This window comes from Corvus hawaiiensis, chromosome 3 (genome assembly GCF_020740725.1).
Source record: "Corvus hawaiiensis isolate bCorHaw1 chromosome 3, bCorHaw1.pri.cur, whole genome shotgun sequence".
NCBI lineage: Eukaryota > Metazoa > Chordata > Aves > Passeriformes > Corvidae > Corvus > Corvus hawaiiensis.
In genome coordinates this window covers 120,957,637-120,970,051 of record NC_063215.1, presented here as the reverse complement: position 1 = coordinate 120,970,051, position 12,415 = coordinate 120,957,637, and the positions used below count along the sequence as shown (strand labels likewise).

Here is a 12,415-nt window from a genome sequence, read left to right as displayed (position 1 = left end):
GTGGAAAACCAGACAAAACCCGTGTATTTTGTTCCCATTGTTTTAGTCTGTTGCACAGCTCCACCTAAATTTGAAGATGAAGTTCCCTTCCAGAAAGTGAGCTGTGACAAGGTGGGAGCCACGTGGACTGGTAGAAGGTGCAAAGCCCCAAAATAAAGACCCCTTTAAAGAAGAATTTGGTAACAACCGAGCGTTAGTGAACTTTAGGCTGTATCCAGGGAACACCAGGAAAACAAATGCTGCTGCAGAGGTCAACAACAAGCAGGAAAGGCAAGCCTAAACCCTAAACTGCACAGAACTGGGGGGCTGGGGCAGAAAACAACATGCTTACTGTTCTTTTCTCTTTACAAAACAGAACCCAACACCTTGCCAGGTGACTGAATCAAAACAATTCAAGGGGCTGAGCCATCAGTAAGATGACCAAAGTTCCTGTCTGAGGAAAGCTCCCACATCCCCAAATCTTTTCACACAGCAAAAATGCAGACACTTCAGTCATTTCCCCTGTGCTCTCCTTTACAGCATCTCAAAGCCAGGAGAACAAGAAATAACGTGTATGCTGAAAAAACAAGACGACCTGACCAATCCCCTGCACGGTCCCTACCCCACAGCAACCAGGCCTTCTAAAAAAGCAGCCCGTGTCCCCCTCCCGTGCTGCGGACAGCAAAGCCCTGCAGCAGCAGAGCCTCCGTGGGCAATGTAAACGCAGAGCCCACGTCTGCTCCCGCAACACAAAGACGAGTCCCCCGTGTCCAAAGCCTACACCGCTAAATATAAATTTCTCAAGGTTACAAGTTAGCCCCCAGCCCCACTGGCACGACTCCCAAGGGGGATTTTTCTGTCCCCGCGCTGAGGCGGCATTGCGGCGTGACACGAGGCCGCACAAGTCACGAACAAGCTCCAGTTGTTCCCCTCGCAACTTCACATTTCCGGCAACGTTCCGTACAGCATGCCCACCCCCGATGCACTGAAGAACGTGCATCGCTATTGCTACAAAACAAATGACAGTCTCTTCCCCTCCAGCCCAGGCTGGCAGCCACACCGCTGTGAATCCGAGCTGGCTATTGACATCTTGTTCCTAGTTTCATACTACACTAATAAGAAGTATTTTAAGAAACCCCACAGTGCGAAATAATACTGCTTTTTGAGAAAACACATAGATCTATTTAATGCTCAGTGCTTTGCTGCATCTATATGGTAATCCATTACAGCACACTTGAAATAGAAATTAGGTATTACTACTGATCAACACATCAGGGTATCTGTCAGTTCTTTTAACTGATTATCCATAGTTCTTTTTCGTTTGGACTTCCTGCATGACTAGGAATAATGTTAAGTTTAAATCTTAGTTTACACAGGATGCTGCTTTCTGAAAGCTGTATCTGTGTCTTTCATCGAAGTAAAACAAAAACCAGCAAGGTTTGTATTTTGACAGACTCGCTCTGACTTAACCAAAACTGCTATTTCTTTCAGAAAGCCTTTTCTTTTCGCCCCCCTCCTTGAAGCGTGCTGTGACTGGCAGCTCTGTGCCTATCGCTGCGTGCTGGCTGTCCTGCAGCAGGACACACGGAAAGCGGAGGTTAGGACCAAACTCACAGGAGATCCCACGGGATGTTCTCCAGCTCCGCTGCCATTCTGTGCCAGCCCGGTCTCCAGTTAACGACAGCCACACCAAAGGTGCCCCTGCTGAGCCAACCCACTCCTGGAGGCACAACCGGGGCCAGTGGCAATGGCAAGCCTGGAGTCACGCCCCTTCCAGGGGAATGGATTGGGAATTCCTAGGAGACAGTGGCAGGTGGATCTACCGTAAGCCAAGTCAAGGCAGAAGAGCTCTCCCAGGCCTCTGTGCTCAAGTGCTGCTGGCGGTTTCAGAGTGTTCAACTACCAAAACCTGCAGCAATCCAGAAATTTTCCAGCTCCTATTCGCAGACTCGGATGAGCCAAGAGGCCAGCGGAGTCAGTGCGCCTGCAGCAGTTCAATCTCAATGAAGGGATACTCCATTTATTGCATTAATAAATTATTTACAGTTATTTGTTGAGGGAAAACGTCTGCCCAAAGCACACAGGGCACTTATCACTGCCCCAGGCATAACAAGAAACGGTAAGATCTCTGAAGTCGGATATGTGAAACACAGAGCTAGAATTTACCACAGAATGCTGTAAGAATAGCAGCAACATTATCAGAACCACAGGAGAACAAACTGTAAATGGTTCAAAAAGTAATTTTCTACGTGTAGAAAAGTAGAGCTATAAGCACCTTCACTGCTATAAACAAAAAAGCCCCTTTGTTACTCTACTGAGCCTGCTCACATCTGCACCGGGCTCAAGGAAACACGAACTCCACACAAAACACAGACTTTGGGAAGCTTTTCTACATCTGAAAAATTCTGAGTGCAAAACACTTCATCCAGTGAACATGTTACATCAGTGGAATGAATTTTATGACACCATCAGCAGGACAGATGTGCCTGTTCTTAACTGACAGAGAAAAACTATAGAGAATGAGAAGAAACTAATCTATGCATTACACCAAAACCATCAGTCTGCTTTTACTTCATTAGAGATTAAAAACCCAGTGTCAGAGGAATCAGTACCTAATGCTGCAAGAAAGAAGAAACTACTTTATTACTAAAAAAAAACCCCAAAAACCCCCTGAACTTTCACAACCAAATGATGGCACAGCACTGCTGCTGGACCCAGAAAATGGACGCAAACACGGTGCACCTTCTGGAAGGTCTGTGACACACAGGGCTCAGAGCTGCCCTCGAATCCCAGGGAACAGGGACACAAGGAACAACAGCAACTGTTCTGCAAATGCACTGCAGATAGAGAGAGCCAAGCCCCAGCAGGAAAAAAAAAAACTTGTGCCATATAATTTTGGGCTTTTTAGCTGAAACGGGGGAAAATAACAGTACAGCTGCAGTACCACTTCACAAATGCCTATTTGGGAAAAGACAAGGTCAGAGCACCTTACAGAGTCAGATCCAAGCATTCTGCAGTATTAACTGTAACTGTTAACCCTTCACATTCCTCCTTCCTGGTTAACATTTCTTCTTTGAGTAACACGCTACTCGATGTTGTTGCTGAGTGGCCAAGCTGTGTAGATGGCGTGTGAAACTAAAACTTCCACAAATTACAACCAAGCAAAGCCAGTTTCCAGAGGATTTGTGGGAAGAGCCTTCGTTGCCCAATACACACGCTAGGTGTCACTCCACAACAGCGGCACAATCCCACCGAACCTCCAGGAAAGGCAAAGGCAATTCCCTCGTAAATATTTTTATTGGTTTTTAAGCTGTTAACCCTCAGCACCGGGACTCAGGATTTGTTAATCCTACGTAACTACCTATTTAGCTAATTAGAAGAAAATGCAGCAGCCCCCTGGCTCACGCTGACATCAGATTAAATACGGAAAGCTTAACAATCAATTAGTTTTGTTGCCTATGGCTTAGAGTACGAATGCTGCATCCCTCAGCATTTCTGCCTCCCTGTCCTGTGCTGAGGCTCTTGGGCTGATCTCCTCCCGTGCATAACTCACCCGGGGTCAGCTATCCACAGACTATAGATGCACAATCACTCCAGCAGATGCCCACCACGAGGGGAACCGCTCCGAATTCCGCACAAACACTTCAAGGACGTCCTCTCCCCCGGAGCTGAGGGCGACCAGGCTGTCGCACAGCTCCCCTCCACCGGGACCCCAAGCAGCCCCTGGTTCAGACACCACCATGGATTTTTTTCTCCTTCACACAGCAGGTTCTCCCAATGTTTTTAAGGAGTATTAAGGGGTGGTCACTAGGCACCCGTTCCCAAGGCCCAGGAGCGCATCCACCCAGGTGAGCGAGCATTAGCTATTTCCCATTCAATGGCACGGGCACAGGAATTCCATCCCTTATTCAGAGCCCCAGTGTATTGATGAGCTGCCATTAACTTGCACAGCCCTGCTCACTTACACGGTGACACGTTCTCTGCTGGGCCGGGGACCGAGGAGGAGAAGGAAGAGTTTCTCCTGCCTCAGACAGTCCTGGCAGATTTATGAGCTCGTGTTCTTTGACACTGCCTCGGGCACAACCCTACAGCAGACCCGTACTAATGTCACAAGGAGCAGAAAGCACGGCTCAGATTTCAGCGTGAAAACGCAGTCTCACAGAGAGGGGAACGAGGGAGAGGAGGAAAAGGGAGACATCAGAGTGAGAATTTGAGATCACAGAACCCCAGGATTCCACGTCATCATCATTTTCATGGCCATTCCTCCCACTACAGGCACATTAGGCTAAACAGCATCATTCTTCTCATCATTACAAATACCATTCCAACTACAAACTACTCATTAATGCAAAACCATGGAGCCACATACTTCAGAGGGTTTGGGGGTCTTTTAGAGGGAGTGGAGGAGTGGAGAACAATTAACCTTTGTTTTAACTTTGATTTCTAGAGTCCCACTGAAAGTCTGAGGGGTTTCTTCCTACCAAAAAAAACCCCAAACATAAAGAAGATTACATTTCTATGATGCAATACTCAAGTAAAAAGTTAGCAGTTAGAACAACACAGAAAGAAATAAGAGAGAAATGGAAATAAATCAATAGATGATAAGCACTTGTTCAACCTTAAGAGATAAATCTGGCCAATTACATACCTAGTAATTGCCAAAAAATTGTAAATAAAGGTGCCAGTGCGCTCTGACTAGAGACAGGCAGAGCCTATGCTAAGAATTTCAGTGTGCATTGTAAGAACATTTTTATGTGTCAGGCCTTCATCCAGTCCTGTGATATTTTCTCACATCCAAGTACATTTATGTAATGACTCCAATCAAAGAGGTACCTTGGAAAATGATCTATCCTGGACTACACTCTCGTTTAAATTAAAGCAATCCTAATTTGATTATGCAAAAGTTACCTAGGTAACATTTCCTCCCCAGCCACTCCCAATGCTCTGATGGCTGGGGAGGAGGAAAGGATAAGCTTCTGGAAGTGAAAGATGCTACACTGCATTTAAAAAAAAACCCAAAACGAGCGAATTAGCATTTCACCCAGTCAGGTCAAACTGATGTGCAGTAGCTGACAACTCCTATGCTCTCGTTTCCCTTGTGCTGCAAGACCAAACACCGCAATCCTAACAGATGCCTCCAGGTGAGGGGAGCAGAGCCCAGCCTCCTGCTGCAGCCCGTTCAGGACAAACACAGCGCCCAACTTCACACCGACACAGAGCAGGGGAACGGTGCTGCTGTCCTGAGCTGGCCCCCCAGAAAGCACAGGAGCAAACCCTTGTTTGATTAAAACAGGAAAGAAACAACAGAGAGCAGACCTTTTGGGAGCTTTAGCCCAACAGAGTCAGTGCAACTCCTGATCACATGTTCCCAAGGTCTACAGAAACCCCCGGCTTGTTGTCAGAGGATCGACCCCCCAGGTCCTCGGGACAGAGGTGTTCCTGCTGGATTTCCAAGGCATTTTGATAACATCTCTTAACTCAGCATATTCATTAGACCAACACTCTCCCTGCATGATAAAATTGAAGCTTCAAGCCCCTTTCACCTCGCACCACCGTGACTGGCACCCGGTTTCACCCCTCGCTGCAAAGCTCCAAGTAGGCACAGAACGACAATGAGATTTAAAACACAAACTCATTTGCATGGTATGGAAAACTTACCTCGAAAAGAAAGAGGATGGAGTCCAGCTCCTCCCTCTGTGATTTATTCCCTGCAAGACACAAAACAACATTGCTTGCCAGAAACATACAACAAAAGACAGCAGAAGAAGGCTGCTGCTGCTCAGCTGAAGTCAAAGATGCTACGCTCGGTTTGCTTCCCATCTTTCTTTAACATCCCAAGAGCGAGCTGCGCCCGGCTGCGGTGCCTCCCTCTGCTCCGGCCGTGCCGCAGACGAGCAGAGGGAGCTGCGGGAGCCCAGCACGAGGTGAGAGGACGCGTGTGGAAATGCTGGAAGGAACTCAGGAATCTGACCAGCTGCTGCTCTCGTTTCAGAGAGCCATTTCCCAGTTTGTCTCTCCCGCTGCCGCAAAATGAAAATGATGAATGCCAACGCAGCACTGTATGGAGCTGTTCGTGTAGATGCAGGTAACTGAGGGCTAGGCAATCGCTGGACAGGCTCTAACAGAGTGCTCTGGAGCGCAGTCACGGAGCGCTGACCAACAGCTGCTGGAAGAACTCTAACACTTACCTTTTTGTTTCAAGCTGTTTTCCAGTGTGATGAAGTTTTCGTAGAATATAAAATAAATTTGAGAATAATTGTTGTCAAAAAATTGCTTCAGGTCACTTCCATCCACGATATCTGAAAAGAGGAACAAACAGAGCAATTACACAAGAGCAGAAGGACAAGAATTTCAGGCATTCTGCAAATTTAGCACGAGAGAACGAAATAAATGCAATACAAAACTATTTTAGTGACTCCACAGAGTATTCTGTACTAAATTGTGGGTCCATCCTCGCAAGTGAAGAGGAGTTTCACTGAATTTATGAGAGTCTGTGGTGGGGCTTTGGTTCGTTTGCTTTCCAGTTTAAAAAAAAAAAAAGAAAAAGAAAAAGAAAAAATTTTTTTAATGGGGTGAGTCTTACAAAACAAGCAGGTTACTGCTGGAGAAAAACACCAGCAAAGACTTTTGGGATGCAAATTCAGTTCTTACATTCATCTGGCAAGCAGATCAAACCAGAAAACAGCATATTCCCAATTCATTTCTTAGAATAACAGCAACACAAGCACGTGCCACCTTCCTAAGTGCTAACCTGGGTCCGAAATTTGAAATAAGTTCCTTTTCCACCAAGAAAAAGGTCCAGTGTTTTCTAAGCCTGACACTGGCCAAACACACGTGAATTTCCTCCCTTTGGTCTTTACTGCAACTGATTTGGTCAAGGGAAGTCAGGTGATTTCACCCGGAAGAGGGTGGAGGGCAGAAATTAACATCGTGTCTGCTCATTGAAGCCTCACCTTGCAAGAAACCTGTTCATTACCCAAAATAAAGCTGATTCCAGCAAGAAGGCTCAATAACATCCCACGACTACAGAAGACAGAATAACTTTAGCCCTAGACAGCTTGATTTTTATTTAAATTAATACCTTTCCAGCAGTAAGGCTTTGCTTGGCTGCTTGCGCTATGGAAACAATTAGTGCAGGGAAACTCTTTAACGTGGTATTTGTTTCCTACAAACTACCGGTCTTGAATTTGCAAGCTAAGTGCAATTATTCCTCTCCATGAATGCGTCCTGTTAAACACAACTCCGGGGGAAAACAAGGCTTTCATTTACAGGGGTTTCATATGAGGGAATGAGGTCATTAAAATCTAAACAAAAAGGAAACTTTCCCTCTGAACTGCGAAGGGAGGAGAAAGGAACTGCCTCACCAAGAAAGCAAATTCTCCTTTTTTCTAAAAGTGGTATCTCAGCGGTGACTCACGGGTGAGTCTGGTGTGAGCTGCATCCCTACAGCCACAGCCCTTTCTTACTGATGTGTTTCACTTGTCGCAGGGGACGGCTCATTCCTGCCTCTCAAATGGGAAACATCAGGGAAAGTTTCCTGCTCTATTTATCCCTGGAGACGACAAGATAAAAACCCCTGACTTCGGGGAAATGCACCGGCTGAAGGGGTATTTATAAGCACCCAAGGAAGCGGGGCAGCAAGCTTGGGGCTGAACTGCGGGAATTCGGGGTCGTGTTTATATTTACTCACAAACAGCTCTCAGGTTACCACAGCTGCGCACAGGCACCCGGCCCTCCCGCCGCAGGCAAGCGCCAGCAGCCATCCCAAACCCGAACGGGACGAGCCCGCGGTTCTGGCCAACACCTGACAGCAGCTGCTGCTGCTGCGGCAACGCTCGGGGAAGAGCCGGGCGTTCCGAGGGTCACCTCCGGTTCCTTCTGTACAAGCAGGACGTGTTGGCTCGCTGGAAAACTGTCAGTCACGCTGACTTGCCTTACTATTAAATTTAAAATCTGGAGCAACAAACTACTCAGGTACCGCTCAGTGAGGACCTGAGGCTGCTGCCGAACTCTCATGGCTCTTCCTCATCTTAAAACACAAAATCCAGAGGGGACAAGAAGCCTGTCCTTAGCACACGGCCTTGCCCTTCATTTTCCTGTTAAGTCACAAATGTTGTCACAGTCACCTGTTAGAAATCATCCCTTAATGCCATGAACTTCCAAAGTCACTTGACTTTATGCTACTTCTTCAAAGCTCCCTTAATCCTCGAGTACTTGAAAAATTAAAGGAGATCAAGAGAATTTCGCAGCCACACCCTGGTTAACGATAAAACTTTTACGACCAGCCTCACCCCAGAAATAACATGCAATTCTTACTTATCTCCAGGAGAAGTATGTCAGCACGAAGCAGACCGTCACCAAAGCACCCCTCCAACCGGAACAGCTTCCAAAATAACATTAACACCTCCAATTTCACACGAGCACTACGGAACAACACCAGCTCTGAATTCAGCAGGAAGTCTGCACACATCCCCTTTTGAGTGTCTCTAAATGAAAGTTTCCACCAAGCCAATATTACTCCTGCAGCTGTGCAGAACTGTGAGGCCAAGCAGTGCCAGGACTGAAACCCCACTACTCTCCTTTGTTATCCCATTTCTGATGGAGGCAGTTCCAGGAAAAGCATGGGCTTTCCTGATAGGTATTTTTTAAAGACAAAGATCAAGGACTGCACTTGGTAACCTCACAAATTTCGTATTTTAACATAACTCGGTGTGTCTCCCATGTATTTGCCCACTGCTCAATGGAGAAAAGACTGAAAGCCCAGGACAAAGCAGCATCCCACATCTGTTGGCAGCAGTACTCCTGACACCTGAGTATTCCAACTGGGCCCGAGGAGAAAACACTATTGAAAGAGATGCTTCCATTAAAAAAAGAAATTTTTTACCCAAGAATAGCCACAGAAAAAATTCTTAAGGCGCAGCGATCCATTCTTACACTACAAAAGTCCCACAGAAACCACCCTGGGAAAGAGCAGAGCTTTCATTTATGGCCAGTCCATGGGGAAGAGCCAAATCTGTACATCCCCACCACTCTTTATCAGGCCATTAGTTTTTAAGTCTATCTTTAAAAAAAAAACGAAACAAAGGCCACACTACTGGCACTTCCACAAACTGTATTTAGACCTTTACTAACTTTACAGAACTTCTGGCCCCAAGTACATCTCCACAGCAACAGAAAAATAAGGGAAACGTTCTGGTCATTTCTCAAACACAAATGAACATCCACTTTTGAGTCCTGTTGTTCTTCTGGGTAGTGTTTTGGCCTGCCACGTGGCCAGAGCACCCCACAGAGCAGAAGCTCAGATCCCAAAGGCCGCTCGAGGCCTGAGAGACATTATAAGCAGCACCAGCTTAGGTGGAATCTTTTATTTTAGTTCGGGCACTGGACAAACTTACACCCATGCCACTAAGGGACCTGAAGCAATCCACAGCTCACACGAGCCCTTATTTACGGAACTACACATTCCTTTTGCTCATCCCTCCCCTACGATCATCTTCCCTCTGATCTGTATCCTCCTGCACCAGCAGGATCACAGAAGAGTAACTGACATTTTGTTTACAATTAAAGTCCTGTGATTTAAAACCAACAAAGGAAGAGGAGCTGGCAGCCCCAAGGAAACACAAGAGCAGGAGCAGCTCTTTGGGGAACACCGGGCACTGTGGCCCGAGTGAAGCAGCAGGAGTAACACACACACACACATTCCTACCCCTGGCCAGGGCAAGGTGAGAGGGGACAAGGGGAAAAAAAAAAAATCCAACTCCTTTTGAGCTTTTATAAAAAAGCTTTGTTTTTCTTAAATACCAGAAAGGTTCTTCCCATGTGTTGCTTCATTTTCCATGCTGAACAGAACCACGAAAGACACTCTGGGAAGGGTATTTATCAAGACGGCATCTTCCAAAAGCCACTCCCATGCTACCTCAAATGTTGACACAGGCACTGCAAAGAGCAGATACCCGGGGACCGTACCCAGAGCTGCTCGGACAGTGCCCGCACTGACCAGCCAGGCAGCTGGACACAGCACAGCCCCAGGCAGCCCCGTGGCTCCGCAACACCCTTCACCGTAAACCAGCGCCCGCAAGCACCTTTAATTAAAGAGTCACCAAACGCAACAGCGTGACACCAGGCCAGATCCGCCCGGCACTTTGCTCCCTGACCAGCTGCCCCCCATCAGCTCCCGAAGCGCAGCAGATCGCAAGGAACAACTGCGGCACGCCAGCGATGATCCCTCGCACCTGGAACAAACCGGCGTCACCTGGGAGCCAAGCGGACTGACCGGCCACAGCCTCTCCCCTCAGCAGAGCCTGCTGCTGCTGCTGCATTTCAACAGCGAACACGAGGCCACCCAGACCCTCCCGAACCACAGCTCGCAGCTGAAACACATCAGCGGCTTTCCACCCCCAGAGGGACCGCAGCTGAAACTCCACCACGATGAGGGCGAAAGGCTTCACCTGCAAGGCGCCCCGAGACGCGTCCAACCTCGCCCCAAACACGGAGTCACCACAAAACACCATACGGTGACTTCTCTTAGAGTTTAAACCACCAACAAAGAGCCCCGAGTCGATGTTGCCGACAAGAGCAGGGCTCCTGCGAGCCCATCTCCGAAACTGACCGGGGATGTGTGTTTCCCCGCGGTTCCGCCCCCAGCCCACCGTGCCGTACCCGAGCACCGGGACACCGGCAAACGCGACTTTCCCAGGGCACCGCGCACCCCAAACTTTCTCCCGCAGCCCTCGGGAAGGACACGCACCGCTGCCTCTGCAAGGGAGAGAGCCCGGGGAGCCCGCCGAGCTGCTCGGGAGCCCGGGGCTCCCCGGGCAGGAGAGGCTCTCTGTCCCCACCCAGCACGGAGAGCTGTTACGGCCCGGGTTCACTGGTGTCGCGCCCGGACACCGCAGCGGAGGGCGAGCAGCGCCCGCGGCTCCGCCCGGGCACCCCACGAGGGGGCTCAGGGCCCCGGGGCCGCGTCCCCCCGCGCCCCCTCCCCCGCTCACCCAGCAGCGCGCGGAGGTGCTTCAGGCGGGTCAGCACGTCCCGCTTGGGGTCCAGCGCCTTCTGCGTGGATTTCCTGACATCGGCGTGGCTCTTCCTGGAGAACATCCCGGCGGAGCGGCGGGCAGGGATGCGGGGATGGAGCCGCGCCGGGAGCGCTCCCCGCGCGCCGCTCCCGCCCCCGCTCTGCGCCGCCGCTGCGCGGGGCGCGCCGGGAGCTGCGGCACCGCCCGCCCCGCGCTCTGACGTCATGGCGGCGTGGCGCTGACGTCACCGCGGCTGCCGGGAGCCGCGCCCCGGGACCCCCGGGAACCCTCGGGAACCCCCGGCCCCGCCAGTGCCAGCCCCGGGCCGGTCTCCCCGGGCACCGCGCAGGCACGGCGGGACCCCGCAGTGCCCGGGGGCGCAGGGGACAGCCCGGCCCCGTGCGGCTCCAGGGACCCCCGAGAGGCGAACCGGAGAATCCCGGGAGAGCCGCGGGAATGCCCGGGGCAGGGCAGCTGGGATGGAGGCGCCGTGGGGAGCTGGCTCCTAGGTAGGCTCTTGCTTTATCACGGAATCACAGAACCGCAGATTTGGGTTGGACGGACCTTAAATCCCACCCAGTGCCACCCCCTGCCCTGGGCAGGGGCACCTTCCGCTGTCCCAGGCTGCTCCGAGCCCCAGTGCCCAGCCTGGCCTCGGACACTGCCAGGGATCCAGCGGCAGCCGCAGCTTCCCTGAGCAGCCTGTGCCAGGGCCTGCCCGCCCACCCAGGGAAAAAATTCTCCCCGATATTCAGTGCAAGTCTCCATGGGAAAACATTCAGGTTCTGAATAACTGCTTGCACTGTAAGTATATAAATAATACGTGCTCTCTTTACACACGGGGAAGGTAAAAGACAGAGCAGGCTCATAGTTACGCAGCACAAGCACCAGCCATCCCTGAAGCAGCAGCCAACAGGGTTTCAGTTAAAGGCCCTCGGCTGCTCTCGGTAAAATTCCCGGGTAAAACAGTAAACTCTAGTAAGTTTCAAAGGAGGCTGTCGTCCTAAGAAAGAAAAGAACGTGTGCCAGGGAAATGACTTGCGTTTCTACTCCCCAGTTTTTAACAAAATTACTTAAAAATCAGTCTACGCATCACATGGAAATTATTTGTTGAGCGGCGAATCGGCATAGAGAATAAAATGTCACAAGAACTACTGTTGTTAGAAGCAGAAAACACACCACTGCCACATCTCACTTCCTCTGAGCCCTCGCAGGGATCGTTTCTGCTGCAGAGGCCTGAGGTCACCAGAGCAAGAGGTCAACAAGCCATAAACACGTCCCACTGGGGAAGGGACAGTCCCAGCTCCTCCACCCCTGGGATGGCCACGTGCACGCGGGAGCAGGGGAAGGCTCTGGCTGGAGGTTACAGCGGATAAATAAAAGACAAATAAAGAAGCAGGCATCGGGGGCTGTGGAGGAGG

At 50.1% G+C, this 12,415-nt stretch overlaps 1 protein-coding gene across 9 annotated transcripts in view; it reads right to left on the bottom strand.

Moving 5' to 3' along the window:
• RALGAPA2 (Ral GTPase activating protein catalytic subunit alpha 2) overlaps positions 1-11,159 on the bottom strand; it is a 92,851-nt gene extending 81,692 nt beyond the window's left edge. For all 9 annotated transcript variants that reach the window (XM_048297977.1, XM_048297980.1, XM_048297983.1 and 6 more), the window contains exons 1-3: positions 10,971-11,159; positions 6,168-6,278; positions 5,638-5,687 (exon numbers count right to left, since the gene is read on the bottom strand). In XM_048297977.1, the coding sequence (XP_048153934.1) occupies positions 5,638-5,687; positions 6,168-6,278; positions 10,971-11,076 (267 nt within the window). In that variant the 5' untranslated portion in view covers positions 11,077-11,159. The remainder of the gene's footprint in view (positions 1-5,637; positions 5,688-6,167; positions 6,279-10,970) is intronic.
• Positions 11,160-12,415: the final 1,256 nt, after the last annotated feature.